The following is a 20890-nucleotide window of genomic DNA, read 5'->3' on the forward strand; positions in this document are numbered from 1 at the left end:
TATGTCATTTGCAAATATCTTCTCCCATTCTGTCGGCTGCCTTTTAGTTTTGCTGATTGTTTCCTTTGCTGTGCATAAGCTTTTTATTTTGATGAGGTCCCAGTAGTTCATTTTTGCTTTTGTTTCCTTTGCCTCCGGAGACATGTTGAGTAAGAAGCTGCTGCAGCCAAGATCAAGGAGATTTTTGCCTGCTTTCTCCTCAGGAATTTGATGACTTTCTGTCTTATGTTTAGGTCTTTCATCCATTTTGAGTTTATTTTTGTGTATGGTGTAAGAAAATGGTCCAGGTTCATTCTTCTGAATGTCACTGTCCAGTTTTCCCAGCACCACTTGCTGAAGAGACTGTCTTTATTCCATTGGATATTCTTTCCTGCTTTGTGAAAGATTAGTTGGCCATAAGTTTGTGGGTCCATTTCTGGGTTCGCTATTCTGTTCCATTGATCTGAGTGTCTGTTCTTGTGCCAGTACCATACTGTCTTGATGATCAGTCTTGATGATCAGAGCTTTGTAGTATAGCTTGAAGTCTGGGATTGTGATGCCTCCTGCTTTGGTTTTCTTTTTCAAAATTGCTTTGGCTATTCGGGGTCTTTTCTGGCTCCATACAAATTTTAGGATTATTTGTTCTAGCTCTGTGAAGAATGCTGGTGTTATTTTGATAGGGATTGCATTGAATATGTAGATTGCTTTGGGTAGTATCGACATTTTAACAATATTTGTTCTTCCTATCCAGGAGCATGGAATCTTTTTCCATTTTTTGTGTATTCTTCAATTTCTTTCATAAGCTTTCTATAGTTTTCAGCGTATAGATTTTTCACCTCTTTAGTTAGATTTATTCCTAGGTATTTTATGGATTTTGGTGCAATTGTAAATGGGATCGATTCCTTGATTTCTCTTTCTGTTGCTTCATTGTTGGTGTATAGGAATGCAACTGATTTCTGTGCATTGATTTTACATCCTGTGACTCTGCTGAATTCATGAATCAGTTCTAGCTGTTTTTTGGTGGAATCTTTTGGGTTTTCCATATAGAGTATCATGTCATCTGCGAAGAGTGAAAGTTTGACCTCCTCCTGGCCAATTTGGATGCCTTTTATTTCTTTGTCTGATTGTAGAGGCTAAGACTTCCAGTACTATGTTGAATAACAGTGGCGAGAGTGGACATCCCTGCCTTATTCCTGACTTTAGGGGGAAAGCTCTCAGTTTTTCCCCACTGAGGATGATATTAGTGTTGGGTCTTTCATATATGGCTTTTATGATCTTGAGGTATGATCCTTTTATCCTGACTTTCTTGAGGGTTTTTATCAAGAAAGGATGCTGTATTTTGTTAAATGCTTTCTCTGCATCTATTGAGAGGATCATATGGTTCTTGTCCTTTCTTTATTGATGTGATGAATCACATTGATTGTTTTCTGGATATTGAAGCAGCCCTGCATCCCAGGTATAAATCCCACTTGGTCATGGTGAATATTTTTTTTAATGTATTGCTGGAGCCAGTTGGTTAATATCTTGTTGAGGATTTTTGCATCCATGTTTATCAGGGAAATTGGTCTATAGTTCTCCTTTTTAGTGGGGTCTCTGTCTGGTTTTGGAATCAAGGTAATGCTGGCTTCATAGAAAGGGTTTGGAATTTTTCCTTCCATTTCTATTTTTTGGAACAGCTTCAAGAGAATAGGTGGTAACTCTTCCTTAAATGTTTGGTACAATTCCTCTGGAAAGCCATCTGGCCCTGGACTCTTGTTTTGGGGGAGATTTTTGATTACTTATTCGATATCTTTATTGGTTATGGGTCTGTTCAAATCTTCTATTTCTTCTTGTTTCAGTTTTGGTAGTGTATATGTGTCTAGGAATTAGTCCATTTCTTCCAGATTGCCCATTTTATTGACATACAATTGCTCATAATATTCTCTTATTATTGTTTTTATTTCTGCTGTGTTGGTTGTGGTCTCTCCTCTTTCATTCTTGATTTTCTTTATTTGGGTCCTTTTTTTTCTTTTTGATCAATCTGGCTAGTGGTTTATCAATTTTGTTAATTCTTTCGAAGAAACAGCTTCTGGTTTCATTGATCTGTTCTACTGTTTTTTTGTTTTGTTTTGTTTTGTTTTTTGTTTTTTGTTTTGGTTCCGATAGCATTAATTTCAGCTCTAATCTTTATTGTTTCTTGTCTTCTGCTGGTTTGGAATTTTATTTGCTGTTCTTTTTCCAGCTCTTTAAGGTGTAAGGTTAGGTTGTGTATCTGAGATCTTTCTTCCTTCTTTAGGAAGGCTTAGATTTCTATTTACTTTCCTCTTATGACTGCCTTTCCTATGTCCCAGAGGTTTTGGGTTATGGTGTTACCACTTTCATTGGCTTCCATGAACTTTTTAATTTCCTCTTCAACTTCTTGGTTAGCCCATTCATTCTTTAGTAGGATGTTCTTTAGTCTCCAAGTATTTGTTACCTTTCCAAATGTTTTCTTGTGGTTGATTTCAAGTTTCATGGCATTGAAAATATGCACAATAGGATCTCGATCTTTTTGTATTTGTTGAGGGCTCCTTGTAACATTTTTGAAGAGTCTCCTTTGCAAAGGGGAAAATAGCATTATAACTAAATATTTAAACTTTTTTTTTAATTTTTTTTAATGTTTTTATTTATTTTTGAGACAGAGACAGAGCATGAACAGGGGAGGGGCAGAGAGAGAGGGAGACACAGAATCCGAAACAGGCTCCAAGCTCTGAGCTGCCAGCACAGAGCCCGACGCGGGGCTCGAACTCACGGACCGTGAGATCATGACCCGAGCTGAAGTCGGACGCTTAACCGACCAAGCCACCCAGGCGCCCCTTTAAACATTTTTTTTTGAAGCACCCAGTAACCCCACCACCACCTCGCATACTGCCATCTGATTGTTTTAGTCTGTGCTCTTCCAAATGGCAACCACATCTAGGGTTGGGTTTTCTTAATGTGGTTGTAATGAAGGGGCTTCCCTCAATGTATGGCACCACACAACAGGTGCATGGTAAATGTTTGCTGAATGAGTGAAGGCATGAAAAAATGAATTGGAAGTTCTGATTCTTGTCTCCTTATAGACTCTCCCCTCTGATAGAGCTTCTCTCACATCTAGAAGGATGCCCACTTCCTCCCATAACACACTATATGCATGTGCTGTGGTTAAGACCTTGGGTTTTGCAGAGACCAGAATCAAACTTTGGTTCTACCTGTCAACTAGATATATGATTTTGAGAGCAAGTTACTCTAAACCTCCAAACCTCAGTTCTTTAAACTGGAAACTGAAGATACCAGTACTACCATAATGTTTGAATCATCATATGCTTAGCACAATAGCCAATATTTGCTCTTTACTATTATTGTGATGTTTCCATCTAAAACTTTATGCTTAGTCAAATAAGACCATATTGGCAAATATAAAAACATAATAAAAAATAGACTTGTTCCCTTTGATATTACAGAGGCCATGTCAGTCCATCAAATAGGAATATCATAAATTAGGCCTTTCTTTAGCTGTTGAGTATTTAAGTTGTTTCAAAGTATTTGATATCATCAATTTATTGATGCGTCATTACTATCTCTGTATGAATAGTACTATAGGTTATTCTGTATGTGCATACATAAACTTTTCTTTCTTGTAAACCATTTCCTTAAGATAAATTCCCAAGGGTATTAGTGCCAGGCAAAGGCTGTGTATGACATGTCATGTAGGTGACTGTTGGTAAGTGTTGACATAATGCTTTTTCTTTGAATTTCTGATCGGACCATATTTGTCCTTACAGTTCCCAGAAAGAGGCACACTAGTAGATACACTGGAAATGTATTACATGTACCATCCCCTTCTCCAGAGAAGCAGTAAAGGCATTCCTATACCTCTTGGATGGCACATGCATTTTTTAAATTAAAAGAAAGTAATGTGGATCAAGGTAATTTTGATGATCCATAAAGACTTGTTTCTTTGGAGCAACTTTTTTATTTTATTAGGTTCCTTACCCTGAACCCACTGGGGAGTGATTTGTGCGCATATGAGTAGCATTTCTCTCTTTCATCACTAGTTGGATACTAGAGATTTATCTTGTTATTTGGTACTTTGAAGTCGTTTTGACTGTACCATAGCCTGACTGAGGATAAGGAATAATTTACTTGGAGTCTCACGGCTTCCATTTTGTTCTCATAAAGACCGATATTTTTATACAAGGTCAGTGAACTCACCTGGGGTCATAAAGCATGTCTGGATTGGTTTGTCATCTACGTGCAGTAGGGCATCCAGCCAGGCCGGGAGGCAATAGCTTCGCCATCCGTGGCGCATAGCCTAAGTACCAGCAGGCAGACAGGCCTGGTAGCACACATCCCAACCAGCAGCACAGAGATAAGACTCTCTACTTTAATCCGGAATTGAGCAACTGACGGTATTTTTATTGTAGAAACCAGCAACACCTCCTGCCACTTTTTAAGAGGCAGTAGCCAGTACTGATTGTATTATAACTAATATTTCTGGAATTCATAAATGCAGACACTATAATTTCAGGCACTTTAACTATGCACAAGAATAATAGGCTTAAAAACAAGTCATAACTTTCTTTTCCATGTTGTATTGCTTTTGAGGGGGGAGGATTCTAATTTTCCAATACATCATCCAAACTCAGATGTTTAACACAAAATAAGAAGCCACTTAGCATCCATATTTATGATTATGTAAAACATGTCAGAATTATATTGATTAGGAATACCTTTGCATTTCCCTGTAAATAATGAATTCTGAATGTGTGTTACCATGAAATAAATACAAATCAGCTAATAATTGGCCTTTCCGGTATCATTCTTGCATTATATGATTTTATCTAATGAGGTGGATGCTTCTTAAACTATTATTTTGCTACATCAAGTTCAGATCTCCAAACCACCTTTTAATTACAAATATTTTCTGGAAGTCTTACTTGAAGACTCACTTTTGCTCCCAAATAATCTTAAGCATAGGGGCACCTGGATGGCTCAGTCGGTTAAGCATCCAACTTCAGCTCAGATCATAATCTCATGGTTTGTGAGTTCAAGCCCCATGTTGGGCCCTGTGTTGATAGCTCAGAGGCTGGAACCTGCTTCGGATTCTGTGTCATCCTCTCTCTCTGCACCTTCCCTGCTTGCGTGCCCCCTCCCCCCTCTCAAGAGTAAATAAACATTAATTTTTTTTAAATAATATTAAGTATAATTTTCATAATTTTCTATTTTATGATGAATTTATGGGGAAACCAGACAGGGGTGCTAGATTCCTATGAGACTGGCCTATTCCATACACTTAGATTTTCTTGCACTCGGACCATGTATTCAGAAATCTGGTTTGCAGTGTGGTGTTGGTCATGCTCAGAAATTCCTAATTTACCTCACATATGAATTACGTTCAAGTGTTAACTGGAATTGATGTAAGCCAGCGTTTTTTTCTGTCACTTGCATTGTGTTGTTTATATCCATAGTTTATTTTGCCATGTGTTAAAAGGATCCATTCATCAAGGAGAAAATTCTGTCATTCTGAACAATTTTGGACGTTACTTTGAATACTTCAGGTGAAAGCAAGATAATTTTAATCACAATTAAAATACATGAATACACTATACCTGATCTGAAAACACATCAACTACAGCTAGACACGCAAAGTAGAATTTTACAGAGGAAGCCTCACTGATTTAGAATTTGTGGTACTCTGAACATGGGTTGTACTTTGCTTTGTATCCTGGCTTTGGAGCAAATAAATAAGTGTATCTACTGTTAGTATGCTGAGTCAGATAATGTGACATTTTATTAAGACCAGTTGAAATGCTTTTTAATTGGTTTGATAATTACATTGCATTATACAGTACTTAAAGACATGTAATTTGGCAAATGAATGCTTCTTGAGTCATGATTGCCCAGAAAAATGTGCACTTTTTTTTTCCCCTTTAAATGAATCCCTAGTATGGACTCGTTTGTAAAAACTGGCCAAAGAAACTGAATGTTAATTGAATTATATTTACAGATTTTAAAAAGCTGGCCACGTGCCCATCTGATTGGCTTAGGAAAATACATTAAAATGTGTCTAAATATTGATCTGCCTATCTAAAAGTCTGGCTTCGTGTCAGGAGCAGGAAATTTTCATTGAGGCTTAATTGATGTACAATATTATATTAGTTTCAGATGTACAGCATGATGATTTGATATTTGTGTCTGTTGCCAAATGATCACCACAATAAGTTTAATTAACATCTGTCACCATATGTGGTTTACAGAGTTTTCTTTCTTGTGATGAGAACTTTTAAGATGGACTCTCTTAGCAACTTTCCAATATGCAATACAGTGTTGTTAACTATAGTCTCAATGCCATATGTTATATCCCATGACATACTTATTTTATAGCTGGAAGTTTGTACCTTTTGACCCCCTTCACCTGTTTTGCCCACCCCTCACCACTGGCAGCCACCAATCTGCTTTCTGTATCTGTAAGGGTATTTTTTTGTTCCTTGGGCTTTTTTTTATCCCACATATAAATGATATCATAAGGCATTTGTCTTTCTCTGTCTAACTTACTTCACTTAGCATAACACCTTCTAACTTACTTCACTTATCAATGCCTTCAAGAATTCTTTGTTAGGAGAAACAGAGTCCAGCAATGGACTCAGGTTGTTTCTGTATCTTAGCTATTGTGAACATTGTGCTTCAGTAACATAAGGGTGCAGATATCTTTCCAGGTGGCTTTGTTTTCTTTGGATAAATACTGAGAAGTGGTATTACTGAGTGATACGGTAATTTCTATTTTTAATTTTCTGAGGAACCTCCTTACTGTTTTCCACAGTGGCTGTACCAATTTACAATACCGCCAACACTGCACTAGGGTTTCTTTTCCTCCACATCCTTGCCAAAACTTGTTATTTCTTATTGTTTTCATGATAGCCATTCTGAGAGGTGTGATGTAATATCTCCTTGTGGTTTTGATTTCCATTTCCCTGATAATTAGTGATTTTGTGCATCTTTTCATTTACCTGTTGGTCATCTTTATGTTTTCTTTGGTAATCTATCCATTCAGTCTTCCACCCATTTTTTAAATGGATTGTTGGGTTTTTTGTTGTTGTTGTTTTGTTTTGGGGTTGTTTTTTTTTTGCCTGTGTTCTTTATATGTTTTGGATATTCACCCTTTTTCAGATATATGATTTGCAAATATTTTCTATTCAGTAGGCTATCTTTTCATTTTGTTGATGGTTTCCTTTGCTTTGAAGTTTTTAGTTTGACGTAGTCCTACTTGTTTCTTTTTTTTTTTTTCTTTTTGTTTTTCTTTTTGCCTTTGTGTTTGTGGCAAATCCAAAAACTCATTGCCAAGATCCATGTTTAGGAGCTTAATATCTATGTGTTCTTCTAGGAGTTTCATGGTTACAGTTCAAGTATTATATCTATTATGAGTTATTTTTTGTGTATGGTATAAGATAGCAGTCCGATTTCATTTTTTGTGTGTTGCTGTCCAGTTTTCCCAGTGCCATTTATTGAAGAGACTGTCCTTTCCCCATTGTACGCTCTTGGCTCTTTTGTTGGAAATTAATTGACCATATATGTGTGTGGGTTTATTTCTGGGCTCTGTATTCTGTTCCATTGAGCTATGTGTCTGTTTTTATGCCAGTACCATACTGTCCTGATTACTGTACCTTTGTAACATAGTTTGAAATCAGGGATGGTAATGCCTTCAGCTTTGTTCTTTTTCAAGATTGCTTTGACTATTTGGGGTTTTTTTGTGGTTCCATACAGATTTTAAAATTGTTTGTTCTATTTCTGTAGGGGAAAAATGCCATTGGGATTCTGATAGGGACTGCAATGAATTTGTAGATTGCTGTGGATAATATGGATATTTTAACAATATTAATTCTTCCAGTCCATGAGCATGGAATATCTTTCCATTTTTTTGTGTTTTCTTCAGTTTCTTTCATCAGTATCCTACAGTTTTCAGTGTGCAGATCTTTCACCTCCTTAGTTAAGTTTATTCCTAGATATTTTATTCTTTATAGTGCAATTGTAAATGGGATTGTTACCTTAATTTTTCTTTCTGATAGTCTGTTATTAGTGTAGAAAAGCAAAACAGATTTTTGTACATTGATTTTCTATCCTTCAGCTTTGCTGAATCCATTTATTAGTTCTAACAGCTTTTGGGCTAGTTTTCAGAGTTTTCTATATATAGTGTCATGTCATCTGTAGAGTGACAGTTTTACTTCTTCCTTTTCTCTCCTTCTATCCTTCTAACTTTGAATGCTTTTTTTTTCTTTGTCTTGCCTAATTGTTCTGGCTAGGAATTTCAATACTATGTTGGATAAAGTGGCACAAGTGGATATCCTTGTCTTGTTCTTGATCTGAGAGGGAAAACTTTCAGCTTTTCATCATTGGGTATGATGTTAGCTGAGGGCTGTTCAGGTATGGCCTTTATTATGTTGGGGTACAGTTCCTCTAAACCCACTTTGTCGAGAACTTTTATCATAAATGAGTGTTGAGTTTTGTCAAATGCTTTTCTGCATCTACTGATATGATCATATGATTTTTCTCCTTCATTTTGTTAATGTGGGTCTATCACATTGATTGATTTACAGAAGCTGGACCATCCTTACATCCCTGGAACAGATCCCACTTGATTGTGGTGTATGATCCTTTTAATGTGTTGCTGAATTTGGTTTGTTGATATTTTGTTGAGTATGTTTGCATCTGTGCTCATCAGGGATATTGGCTGGTAATTTTCTTTTTTTGTGGTGTCCTTTTCTGTTTTTGGTATCTGTGTAATGCTGGCCTCATAAAATGAATTTGGAAATGTTCCCATCTCCTCTGTGTTTTTTGAAGAGTTTGAGAAGGATTGGTATTGATTCTTCTTTGAATGCTGGGTGAAAGCAGTAAAATTTTATTAGTGATGAAAGCAGTTACTTTTTGGTAGTCCATAAACAAAATACTTAACATAAAAGTTTAAGTGATTTTTAAAAAATTCTTTACTGAATAGCCTAGTATTAAATTATTTGTATCCTTTTTGATTTTTAGGTGATCCTGAGCAGTCCTAAGAAAGGAAATGAAAAAAATACTAAAAACATTTTTAGCATAACCAGATGTGAATTTGCCATGTGAATTCTGGCATGGGGAATTGATTATGAAGTAACATGATACTGTGAATTTATCCATGTATGGTATCTTTGCAGAAAAGATTTAACCTGACAGGCCTGACTGCTGATATTTAGGAAGGCATGCCTGCAAAGCTGGCCCTTGGCTGGCATCTGGGATCTTTGATTTGGGAAGGTTCCCAACCTCGAAACTAATAAGAGTAATTCACCTTGCCTAGACTGTTCACGCAAGCACTATGGTTTATGCTGAACACCTGCTTTCATTCTGGGAGTCTGGAATTTTGCTATGTGCCAGGCAGAGACTGCCTGCATGACCAGTTCCCAGTTAAAACCTTGAGCACCAACTCTCTCAATAGCTTCCCTGACTGGCAGCATTTCACATGTGTTGCTAGGGGTATGAAGCAAACCCTGTGTGACTCCACTGGGAGTGGAAACTTGGCCTTAGTTTTTCCTGGAATTTGGCCCACGTAACTTCTACTTTTGCTGTTTTTACCTTGTATCCTTTTGCTTTAATACATCATAGCAGAGTAGCACTATATACTGGGTCCTGTGGGTCCTCCTAGTGAATCAGCAAACCTGGGGAGGGGGTGAGTTGGGGGCTCTCAATGTGGCACTTTATTGGTGGTAATTCAGAGGAGAACCACGTGTTGTTGGTATGTACATTGTTTGTGAACAGTAGGGCTCAGCGTCACAACACTTGAGAGGCAATACTGGTGGTAGTACTCAAACATTCTTTCTCAGTGCATCACGTAAGACTCTTTCTCCAAGTCATCCAGAGAATTGCCAGTTATGGGCTTGCTACCTGTTTTTATATTTAAAGGTTAGTTCTTTAACTTTCTTTTCTTAAAGAAACTTTCTCTTAATCCCCAATGATTAGCACTGTGCCCAGTTTAATAAATGTTGGATTTAACTGAAGAGGCCTCTGGCAGAATGTGAAGCCTTTGATCTTTCCTAGCCCCGTCCCAGCCCTGCCTCCCTGCAGTGTCTACACCCACATCCCCTGTTCCCTAACACGCGTACTGAGAACTGTGCCAGGGCTATTATATAACTCCAAATATTGATGTCTACCTAGCTCCTTTTTACAAAACAAGAAATTTCATCTTTAGAATTTGTTTATGGCTAAGTACTCAACTGTTAGCATAACTATTGTGTATATTTGACCACATTTAACAGTAATGATTTTTAGTATTTATTATATGAGAGAGTCAGAATCTAAACTCCCATCTGTGTGTAATCATGGCCCTAATAAATCGAAAAGTGGAGTATGCATATGCCAAATGAATTGACCATGCTGTCTGAAAAAAACTTTTAAATAATAAAAATATTCTCCAGCTTTGGTGCCATAAATCTTGTCCACCTTTCACGTGTAGCCAACAAATTGTAAATTGCTTTTCCCCTTCCTTTTGAAGGTATTGCCATACCAGTTGTGATGTCAGTGCTATAGCTGGCTGACATTTAAACACTTAGGGCAGATTCTGCTATTGTTTAAGTTTTACGATGCTCTCAGCTCATGGTTCTAGAAAGCCACAAGTTCGTATGAGTACACATTGGGCTGGATAATTGCTCCTGTAAGTCTGTATCAGGTAAGGAAAGATCAGGAGGAATTGTGCAGGTAACTCAAAGCAAGAACCCACACTTTCTTAACCTCCACTCACCTTCATTTTGTGTAAAATGAAGAACCAAGTTTCTGCATTTCTGAAGCTCTAGAAGTCATTTAATTGTTTTTAATTTTTTTTTAAGTTTATTTTTGAGAGGGGTGGGACGGGCAGAAAGAGAGGGAGACAGAGGATCCAAAGTGGGCTCTGGGCTTACAACAGAGAACCCTATGTGGGGCTCAAACTCATGAACCATGAGATCATGACCTGAGCTGAAACTGAACACTTAACTGACTGAGCCATCCAGGTACCCCTAGAAGTTATTTTTAAATATAAAGTATTTTTATATGAAAGTGCTAAAACGTACCTATTTACTTGCAGGGAAACCAAAACTTCTTGCCCAGTCTTCTGACAAAATCTATATTGTATACCTAACAAATGCATGATTTAAAATGTAATAACTAGCAGCAAGAGTAAAAATTTTCTCTGGGAAACTTCCTAGAGAAAAAAAATAATCTGATTCAAACATGTTAGTAGATGCTCTTTGAGCTGAAGACAATAGGAAGTACTTGAGAAACCACCCAAGGATCTTCTTACTTGGGTGTGGGTAGCAAACTCAACTCTAGATTTAATCTAATATGTGGAATGTCTAGCTACTAATGAGACAGGATGGGCATCCCTGACAGCAGACCTTTTCAAAGAATATGTGTGTTAGACCAACATAATCCTCAAAGAATGGCCATCAATGCATTGTAGGCAGACCGGCATTGGTCCAGAAACATTAGTCATTGGTCTACAAGTAGATCATCGTAGAAATTGACAGTATTTAGAAACTTCTGTAGTAACTTGACATAGCATGGCATCCAAATATCTGATAATTTTTCTAGTAAATCATTGTACTGTATTTTGTAGAAGTAATGATCTGTGATAGATTGGACTTTTTTTTAACAGCCTTTTGCCACACATAGTTTAGGAATGTTTATTAAAAATTCAGTTTCCTGGAGCTCCTGGGTGGCTCAGTTGGTTAAGTGTCTGACTTCATCTCAGGTCATGATCTTACAGTTCATGAGTTTGAGCCCCACATCAGACTCTCTACTGTCAGTGAAGAGCCTGCTTCAGATCCTCTGTCTCCCTCTCTCTGCCCCTCCACGTGTTCCCCCCCGCTCTCAAAAATAAATGAACTTTAAAGAAATTTTTTTAATTTAATTTTATTTTAATTTACATCCAAATTAGTTAGCATATAGTGCAACAGTGGTTTCAGGAGTAGATTCCTTAATGCCCCTTACCCATTTAGCCCATTCCCCCCTCCCACAACCCCTCTATTTGTTCTCCATACTTAAGAGTCTTTTATGTTTTGTCCCCCTCCCTGTTTTTATATTATTTTTCTTTCCCTTCCCTTATGTTCATCTGTTTTGCCTCTTAAAGTCCTCATATGAGTAAAGTCATATGATATTTGTCTTCCTCTGACTAATTTTGCTTAGCATAATACCCTCCAGTTCCATCCACATAATTGCAAATGGCAAGATTTCATTCTTTTTGATTGCTGAGTATACTCCATTGTGTGTGTGTGTGTGTGTGTGTGTGTGTGTGTGTGTGTATAGCTACCAACAATGCAAAAGAGATCCTCTTTCTCCGCATCCTCGCCAACACCTGTTGTTGCCTGAGTTGTTAATGTTAGCCATTCTGACAGGTGTAAGGTGGTATCTCATTGTGGTTTTGATTTGTATTTCCCTGATGTTGAGTGCTGTTGAGCATTCTTTCATGTGTCAGTTGGCCGTCTGGATGTCTTCTTTGGAGAAGTGTCTATTCATGTCTTTTGCCCATTTCTTCACTGGATGATTTGTTTTTTGGGTGTTGAGTTTGATAAGTTCTTTATAGATTTTGGATACTAACCCTTTATCTGATATGTCATTTGCAAATATCTTCTCCCATTCTGTCGGCTGCCTTTTAGTTTTGCTGATTGTTTCCTTCACTGTGCAGAAGCTTTTTATTTTGATGAGGTCCCAGTAGTTCATTTTTGCTTTTGTTTCCTTTGCCTCCAGAGACATGTTGAGTAAGAAGCTGCTGCAGCCAAGATCAAGGAGATTTTTGTCTGCTTTCTCCTCAGGAATTTGATGACTTTCTGTCTTATGTTTAGGTCTTTCATCCATTTTGAGTTTATTTTTGTGTATGGTGTAAGAAAATGGTCCAGGTTCATTCTTCTGCATGTCGCTGTCCAGTTTTCCCAGCACCACTTGCTGAAGAGACTGTCTTTATTCCATTGGATATTCTTTCCTGCTTTGTCAAAGATTAGTTGGCCATAAGTTTGTGGGTCCATTTCTGGGTTCGCTATTCTGTTCCATTGATCTGAGTGTCTGTTTTTGTGCCATGAGGAAATTTTTTTAAAAATGCAGTTTCCTGGATCCCAACATACACTAGTGGCACCCAGATCTCTGGAAATGGGAACAAGTCTCAGGAACTGACATTTAGCATGCTGCCCTGGTCATTCTTTTTCATGCTGAAGTTTGAGAACTGCTTTAGGAGAGGAGCCAATAACGTGGCTAAGACATTTAACTATGAGATTAACTTCTGAAAGCTATCCACTCTAATACTCTAATGACCAGAGTTGCAAAAGTGGCAACTCGTACACATTTGACTACAGCCCTCAGGGAGGAGTTTCTTTTACTGGCTGACAACACAACCCAGGTAAACGGAGACTGGTCCAGTTCCATTGCTAGTTTTTGAGATGCCTTTGTGCAAGACACCCTCAAAGGCTCTTCACTGCCATCTGCAGGAAAGTAGTTGTCATAATTGTATTAATGAAAGGCATCTAGGTATGCGAGGGATGCCAGGACCCTTCAATGCAGTTCCTTGTGCAAAGCTGGCATAGCCACGTATCATGCCCAGGGGAGGGAGAGCAGCCAGCTTCCAGGTGTTGGGGTTCAAGAACTTGTTCCATAGCTCCTGATTAAAACACTGAAGCTGGAGCACCTGGGTGGTCAGTCAGTTAAGCATCTAACTTCTGCTCAGGTCACGGTCTTGTGGTTCGTGAGTTTGAGCCCCACATCTGGCTCTGTGCTCTCAGTGTAGAGCCCACTTCGGATCCTGTCTCTCTCTCTCTCTCTCTCTCTCTCTCTCTCTCTCTCTCTCTCTCAAAAGTAAACATTAAAAAAATACATATTTTTGAAAAATGAAAACACTGAAGCCATTCTCAACACCACAGACACAGGTCCTGTGACACTCCCTGATGAAGAACATACACATCGTTTGTTGCAGGTGTAAGGTAACCAGAAAAAAGTTGGGGGATTTAGTTCGCCCTGGGCACATGGCTTTCTCATTTGCAATGTGAGTTCCTTACAGATGATTTTATGAGGAGGGGACAAAATGTTCCTAGAGCAGTAATTATCAGAAGGAGGGAGACTCAATTATCGCCTGTGCTGTATCTTCAGGTACTGATACCCGCTCTCCTCGGTGACTTCAGGAGGAAGGTTCTTGCCCTTAGCTCCACCTGAATCGCTGTCACCTTCGGCCTTCCCGAGGAAGGGGTCACAACCCGGCAGCAAGTCAGCCATGGAAGAGGAAGAAGAAGAAGTGGGTTGTGGGAGGAAAAGGGGAGGAACAGACCAGTAGCTTGAAGTTTTGACATAGCTCTTGAGAACAGTTTTGCTTTTGAGACTTTGAACAGAAGCACCTCCTTCTCTCTGTTAGGAATATCTTTTACTCTCAGCCACACTACTACGTCATGGCTCTCAAGTCATACCTTTACCGGCTTCTAAACAGGATGCCATTGTCACCTCTGGACCAGCATCCCTTTCTCCTGCTTCCCTGTCTCCCCTTGTCTACCAGGCTGCCCCATAGGTGCAGGCCTCACCTCCCTGAGCAACTCCTCTGAACCCCCAGACAACATTTGGCCCCTGCTCTCTTCTCTCCCAGTGGCCCTTATGCGTGAATTTCTCTGGCTGTAAGGGTTTTCATGGTTGATTAATTAGAAATATAACTGTCCTCTGCAGATAGATATTGCCTCTAACAGGAGCTAACTGTTACCACCATCTTTTTTTCATAAAGGATACCTCTTTCCTAAAAGGCATAAGCATATATATTTGCTTGAAGTTTAAAGGATGTGAACAAAGGTGGTGGTAGTGCTGGGAAAAGAAAGCCCCCTAGCCTAGGATGAGGTTTGATAGCACTCTATTTGCAACATAGGGAGATAATTTTGATATTATGAATCTTAAACTCTCTTTCCCAATTCCATCTCTTTCCATTCATATATTTTATAATCAAGAAGCTATTTTATAGCCCTTGTTTTTTTTTAAAACATGTGTTTGTTTGGAATGTAAGAGCCCCACTCTTGCAAATGAGAACAGAACCTGTCTGTGGACTGCAACACGTGAACTTGGAGAATGTAAACCTCACTCACTAGATTATGTCTTGTTAAGTACAGTAACTGTGCCTCCCACAATAATCCTATGAATCCTATGAATGTATAACAGTACCACATCTCAGGCCCCCACAGCCCCTGAGCCACAAACAGGCCACTTGCTGGAGGTTCTGACACTGCCACGGTAAAAGTAACAGGAAAACGAGCCCAGGGCAAGTGCCTGTTGCTACAGTCATTCCGTCCACCACACTCCAGAACATTCTCGCTCCTGCTGGGAGTTGTTCATGGGCTTCTAACTTTCTTTCTGCGGCAGGAATCCTCATCATGATGTCCATGTGCAGCGAAGTGCACGTGTATGAATACATCCCGTCCATCCGGCAGACGGAGCTGTGCCACTACCACGAGCTGTACTACGACGCGGCCTGCACGCTCGGCGCGTACCACCCGCTGCTCTACGAGAAGCTGCTGGTGCAGCGGCTGAACACGGGCGCCCAGGGGGACCTGCACCGCAAGGGGAAGGTGGTCCTGCCGGGGCTCCGGGCGGTGCGCTGCCCTGCGCCCAGGCGCGTCGGTCCGCACTCTTGAAGAGGGGCTCTTGAGAGCCCATGTGCAATAAGGTACTACTGTCGTACTCTGAGTCCCAGAAGAATACTTGAAGATATATTTTAGGCAATGTAGTCTTCAGTCTTTAGACTGTAATTTAGTGGTGGCCACGAGAATTCCTCTTTTTCTAAGCCATTGAGTATTTATTACTACTTTGAATACAGAAATGGAGTTTAAAAGGAAAAAGCTCAAGAAAGATGCAAAAAAAAAAAAAAAGAAAAGAAAGAAAAAGCAAATGTGTGACGAATGGGTACTATACCTCCAGAAATGTTAGCCTTTTCTTATGCCGTGGGCACCCCTTATCAGGGTTGGTTTCAGCTACAAATTTCTTTCCATGATATACCTGATACTATGAAATGGTTTATACACCCTTGTCAAGGTACGGTATCTATAGCACCTAATGTGTCCCTTATACATTCATTCGTTATTAAATACCCTAGAGTTTATGACAACCATCTGAATTATCACTCAGATGTGTTTAACAGCAGAATCCCCAGTATATGTTGAGAGATGTACATGTTCCCCAACCGTTGCATATTCCCCAGTTCCATTTCCCATTGCCCACTGAATTTTTGCTTTGTTTCTAAAACCATAAAGCATCCATCTCAAGCAGTCCAAGAAAAAGCCACTCCTGGAATAGCACTGCAAAGGAGACACTTTGTTTTCCTGCAGTATTTTCTTACTCTGGCAAGTAGACACAGAATCACTGGGCTGGCTGCAGGGTGGCCCGGGACCAGGATGTTCCCAGCTCCAGCTTTTGCGCACTGTACCTCCTCGGCTGCCAGTTCTCACAGCCCTTACGCTGTTACACTCAAGACACTTGTGACCCCCTTTTCCGTGAGGAAGGGCTCCTTCCAATCTAGAAGAATTTCGGAGCCTTCACTCTGTGCTTCTGGGGATGCACACCTGTCTCTTTCATGGGGATTTCTTTCAGGTCAATATCAGCTACTGGAAACCTAGCAGTGATGTTCTGGATTTTCACTAAATTCTCCCTACAGACAGACAGTGAGGAACCCTGCCCCTGTTTTCACAGATATATTTTATGTCAGCAACACACAAGCCACATAATTAAGTAAAATTGTGTGAAAAGGTTGCTCTTTAACAAGAAGGAAAATACCTACATGCTTGAGAGGCAACAGCTCATAGAGGGAAGGAAGGTGTCACCCCAGTGCATTAACTGTATTCGGTTCTGTTTTCTTTTGGTTTTAATCTCAGCTTTTGTCACTGATACATTGAAAAACAGGTTTTTTTGCTATGAATGTAGTGAAACAGAAACATTTTGGAATACCTTAATTAAACATACTATCTCTCTATATAACCGAAACATTTTTCAGCAGTACACATAAGACTTCTTTTCATTAAAAATCTGTTCTCCCTTGCAAGCGTGTAGATGTCAAGAGAGTTTTGTGGGAAAGTTTTTTTTTTCTTTTTTCTTTTTTGTTCCAGGATTGGTTTTTTCCTGAGTGCTTTCAAAACTACTTTCTTGAGCAAGAATGGTTTATAGAAATTGACAGCTTCTGTTTGGTTAGGCTAACTCCCCAGAAATCAGGTTAGGTAATAGACATCTCCTATGGCTTATTATGATAGTGAAGTGTAGGAATAACTGAAAAGTTTTAATCATGACGGTATCCACTAAAAGCCTATTTTTAGAACTTTCTTTCTTGAACTATGAAAATAGATTCATAATTTTATCCTACACATTAGCTTATGTGTGAGCAGACATGGTCAAGCCACTTTTCTCTCTGGTTTCCTGAAAGACCTTAGTTTTGTCCCCATGTGGAGTAAGGAGTTCAGTGACTGGATGCTGGTGAGGTAACTCTGATCACGGTGAGTGAGCAGTCCTCCTGTGGCCTTGGTTCTCCCTGGACCTTCCAGGCTCTGCCTTCAAATGCCCATGACATTGAAGTTCCTTTGATAGCCTTCCTGGTGGATTTCCTTCTGACCTTCTTTTTATCCAGGACAACCCCCTTCAGTGACATAAGAGCTTGGCTAAAGGAAAATTTATCGGGGTCAATATAAATATTCAAGTTCAGAAGCCCCAGAAAACACTTCAAAGATTTTTAAATAGCATTTTGTTGTAACGTGTGTACTTTAAAAAGTCCTTTCAGTCTCACTGAGGTTACAAGAAAGACTGAAGAGCATAAAGGAAATTTAATTAAAATTTTTGAATTTATTATGGCCTTAAAGACTCTTGGGAATCAGGGTCTGTTAAACATTCAGAAAATGTGGTACACATATTAATATAGCATGGCTGGGCATTCTTCTGTTTGAAAGTTTAAATTGTTTAGCCTCTCAAAAATATCAGGCAGTTACAGTTAACATGATGACTGCATCTGGTATTAGCTAAATTGGTCCTAAGTGGTAGTATTTTGCCAGACATTGATTAAGTCCTTCTAGGCTACATTTACTGAACTGCAATAAACACACAGCTCTTCTGTGGAGTAGTTAACAATAAATGCTGTCCTATTACATTTCTCCCAGGCTCTGTCCCTTCTAAAATGCTCCATCCACTTCTGGAAGGGACACTGATAAAATCCTTAAGGTGCAACCTGAAACCATTATCTTCAATTGAAGATAATTTCAGGAGATCTTTGGTGGTGGTGGTTGTTATCACAAAGCAACAAATGTTGACCAAGAATGACAAGGCAACTTTATCTAGATTTTCCCTGACTAGTTTCCCCAGTTCCTCTACCAGGTATGAGGATGGGGTTTAATAGGTGTTGAAAGCTCACTGTCCCCAGGGAATACCAGTGCCAGCCCTGCGTACCTGACCTTCCCTCCAGCCCAAGTCCTTAACAAGACTGCTTTTATCGGGAACTTTGTGCATAGGCCAAGAGGTGGTCAATTAAAAGTTGCATATATGCACCATGCAACATCAAGGGCATGTATTAAAATGAATATAAAATGTATTAAAAGTGAGGGACTTTTGCACATCTTCCAATTATTGGGTCTTTCCTTGTCTGCCTGTATGTAGAACTCCAGGAGCCCTGCGTCAGCCACAACACTTCCAGTGTCTCCTGCCCTAGGTCTCTGAGCCAGACATTTAATCAATCCTGAACTCACCAGTAATAATCTGTCATTGTAGCCATAGTGTCTGGACAAAGCAATGCTGAAATAATCGTTAGCATTTTCAAAATTGGGAAATAAAAGTAACAGTTTGAAACTACCATGGGATTGCTCTGTTACGTGTTTATGAGCCAGTTCCTTCCAGTGGAACAGATTAATACCTTATGTTGTTAGCTGACCCTTCCGGGCAGGAACACGTACATCCACTGAATTAATTAGGTCTAGGTCCTGTTCGGCTGCATTAAGTGAGATCAGTCTCACGTGAGTAATGGCATATGATGGAAGCATTTTTTATGCACAAGTGACATGATTCAAGTTCTCTCTCCAGCCTGTCTTAGAGATCAACACACAGTGCATGTTCAAGGCTGATAGGTAGAGTGACCTGGTCTCATTTCTGCTCAACTATGGGAAGAGGCAGAGAGGGAGGTAGGGAATTATCGAGAAATCCATGACAGGCCAAATAGTCTCTGAATATATTCTGATACTCTGTCACATTATCCGATTCGACTTCCCACTTTCTGATAGGTTAGAACTCTTTCTCAGTTGTGACAGCCGACGAAGGCAGCTACATTTAGAAGTTAACTGCTTAGGTAAAATGTGCCTGCGTTCAAACTTGTTTCTTTTTATACTCTGGACATTTCCATTGTGAAAATATTCTGCATGTTCTTGTCACTTGGGCATTATTTACACAATTGGTAAATGAAAGGTATCTCTCTGTGAATTCAAGGATAAAATGTAAGTTCTGATTCTTGTTTTCTTAAATAAATGAAGCCTTTTAGTAAGACGTAATAATCCAGCATACTCCTCTACAAGCTTGGAATGATAGAATTTAAAGAATTAAAGACATTGCTATAGTTCTTACTTTTGTTACAAAAGTGTGCATGTAGATATAGTTATATAATTGTATATATACGTATCTACACACATGTTGGTTTTATATTGTCTTTTTTCATCAAACTTTTCCTAAAACCTTTACAACCAATTTTATTTTAATTATGCAAACACCAGTGTTTTAATAGAAAAACGTAAATGTTATATGTCCTTCTATTAAAAAAAAATTCGGTCTTCCCACACACTGATATTTTACACACCCTGGGTATGTTAAAAAGTATGGCAGAAATATTTAAAAGGCACTATGCAGGTAGAACCCTGAACACTGTGGCCTCATCAGAATGTGACGCCGAACATTGATGAGAAGGTTATTTATTATATAGCTCATGGCTTTTACAAGGTTGGGGGCAAAAGTGAATATTGGCTTCGTGGAAAATAGTCTTCTTACCAGGTAGGTTTCACACAAATTAACTGCACTGATAGTGCTAACACCTAACATTTCTGATGCCGCACATCTTGTTCTACTCCAGATAAAACACGTATGACATTTTTCCGGTGGGAACCAGTGAACTTTTTTAACAGCTTTGGGAATTTTTTTGTATGATAATTTTTAAACTGGAATGTGTACCCTTCAAACTAATGAAGGCCTGAGGTTTTTCCAGGAGTCACATTTTAAAAGTGTTTGTATACATTTTAACACCTTTGATATTTTCTATTTTGGTTTTGTATATTTTTATGTATACACAGTGTACAGACTTTTTTCTTGTAAATAAAACATGTTTTCATTTGTCTAGAAGTTTCTGTGTTTTAATTTGTAAAAGTCGCGGATACAAATGAGCGACCGGCAGAATCCCGAGCCATCCCTAGGAGAGGGCGGCACAATGCCAAAATCTCATTAGAAATTTGTACACAAGGTAACAACAGCATGCCCTGGAACTGAGAGTAGGGCCACCCCTGGGGCCTCAGACCGGAAGCAGGGGCCATCTTCATCCAAGGGGTAATTGTCAAATGCAAAGAACCACAGTGGCAAAAACAAGCAGGAAAGGCGTATTAGGCTCACGTATCTTTAGGTGGAGTTAGTAGCCCAGCATTTTGGTTAATTTATCGCCTTGGGAGACTCTTCCTTAGCTTGACAGGGTTTCGGGTCTTAGAAAAAATATGTAAGTTATTATATATATGTAAAATACATGTAAGTTATTAGAGGGAAGGCCTAGGGACAGTGAAGTCACCTTAACCCACTGCAATGTCAGATCAGCCTTGGTATTTTTGTGCTTGCTGTGTGAAGGGAAAATCGGTTAATCAGGCTCCTAGAAAGAAATTCCCAGTCCTTTGTGCTTTCTGGGTGGAATGTAAAG

General features: G+C 39.1%; 1 protein-coding gene across 2 annotated transcripts in view; it reads left to right on the plus strand.

Annotated features, from left to right (window-relative positions):
• The window catches only part of ST6GAL2 (ST6 beta-galactoside alpha-2,6-sialyltransferase 2), an 84558-nt gene extending 64303 nt beyond the window's left edge, over window positions 1-20255 (plus strand). For both annotated transcript variants that reach the window (XM_042981059.1, XM_042981058.1), the window contains exon 6: window positions 15349-20255. In XM_042981059.1, coding sequence (XP_042836993.1) covers window positions 15349-15620 — 272 coding nt within the window. In that variant the 3' untranslated portion in view covers window positions 15621-20255. The remainder of the gene's footprint in view (window positions 1-15348) is intronic.
• Window positions 20256-20890: the final 635 nt, after the last annotated feature.

Source organism: Panthera tigris, chromosome A3 (genome assembly GCF_018350195.1).
Source record: "Panthera tigris isolate Pti1 chromosome A3, P.tigris_Pti1_mat1.1, whole genome shotgun sequence".
NCBI lineage: Eukaryota > Metazoa > Chordata > Mammalia > Carnivora > Felidae > Panthera > Panthera tigris.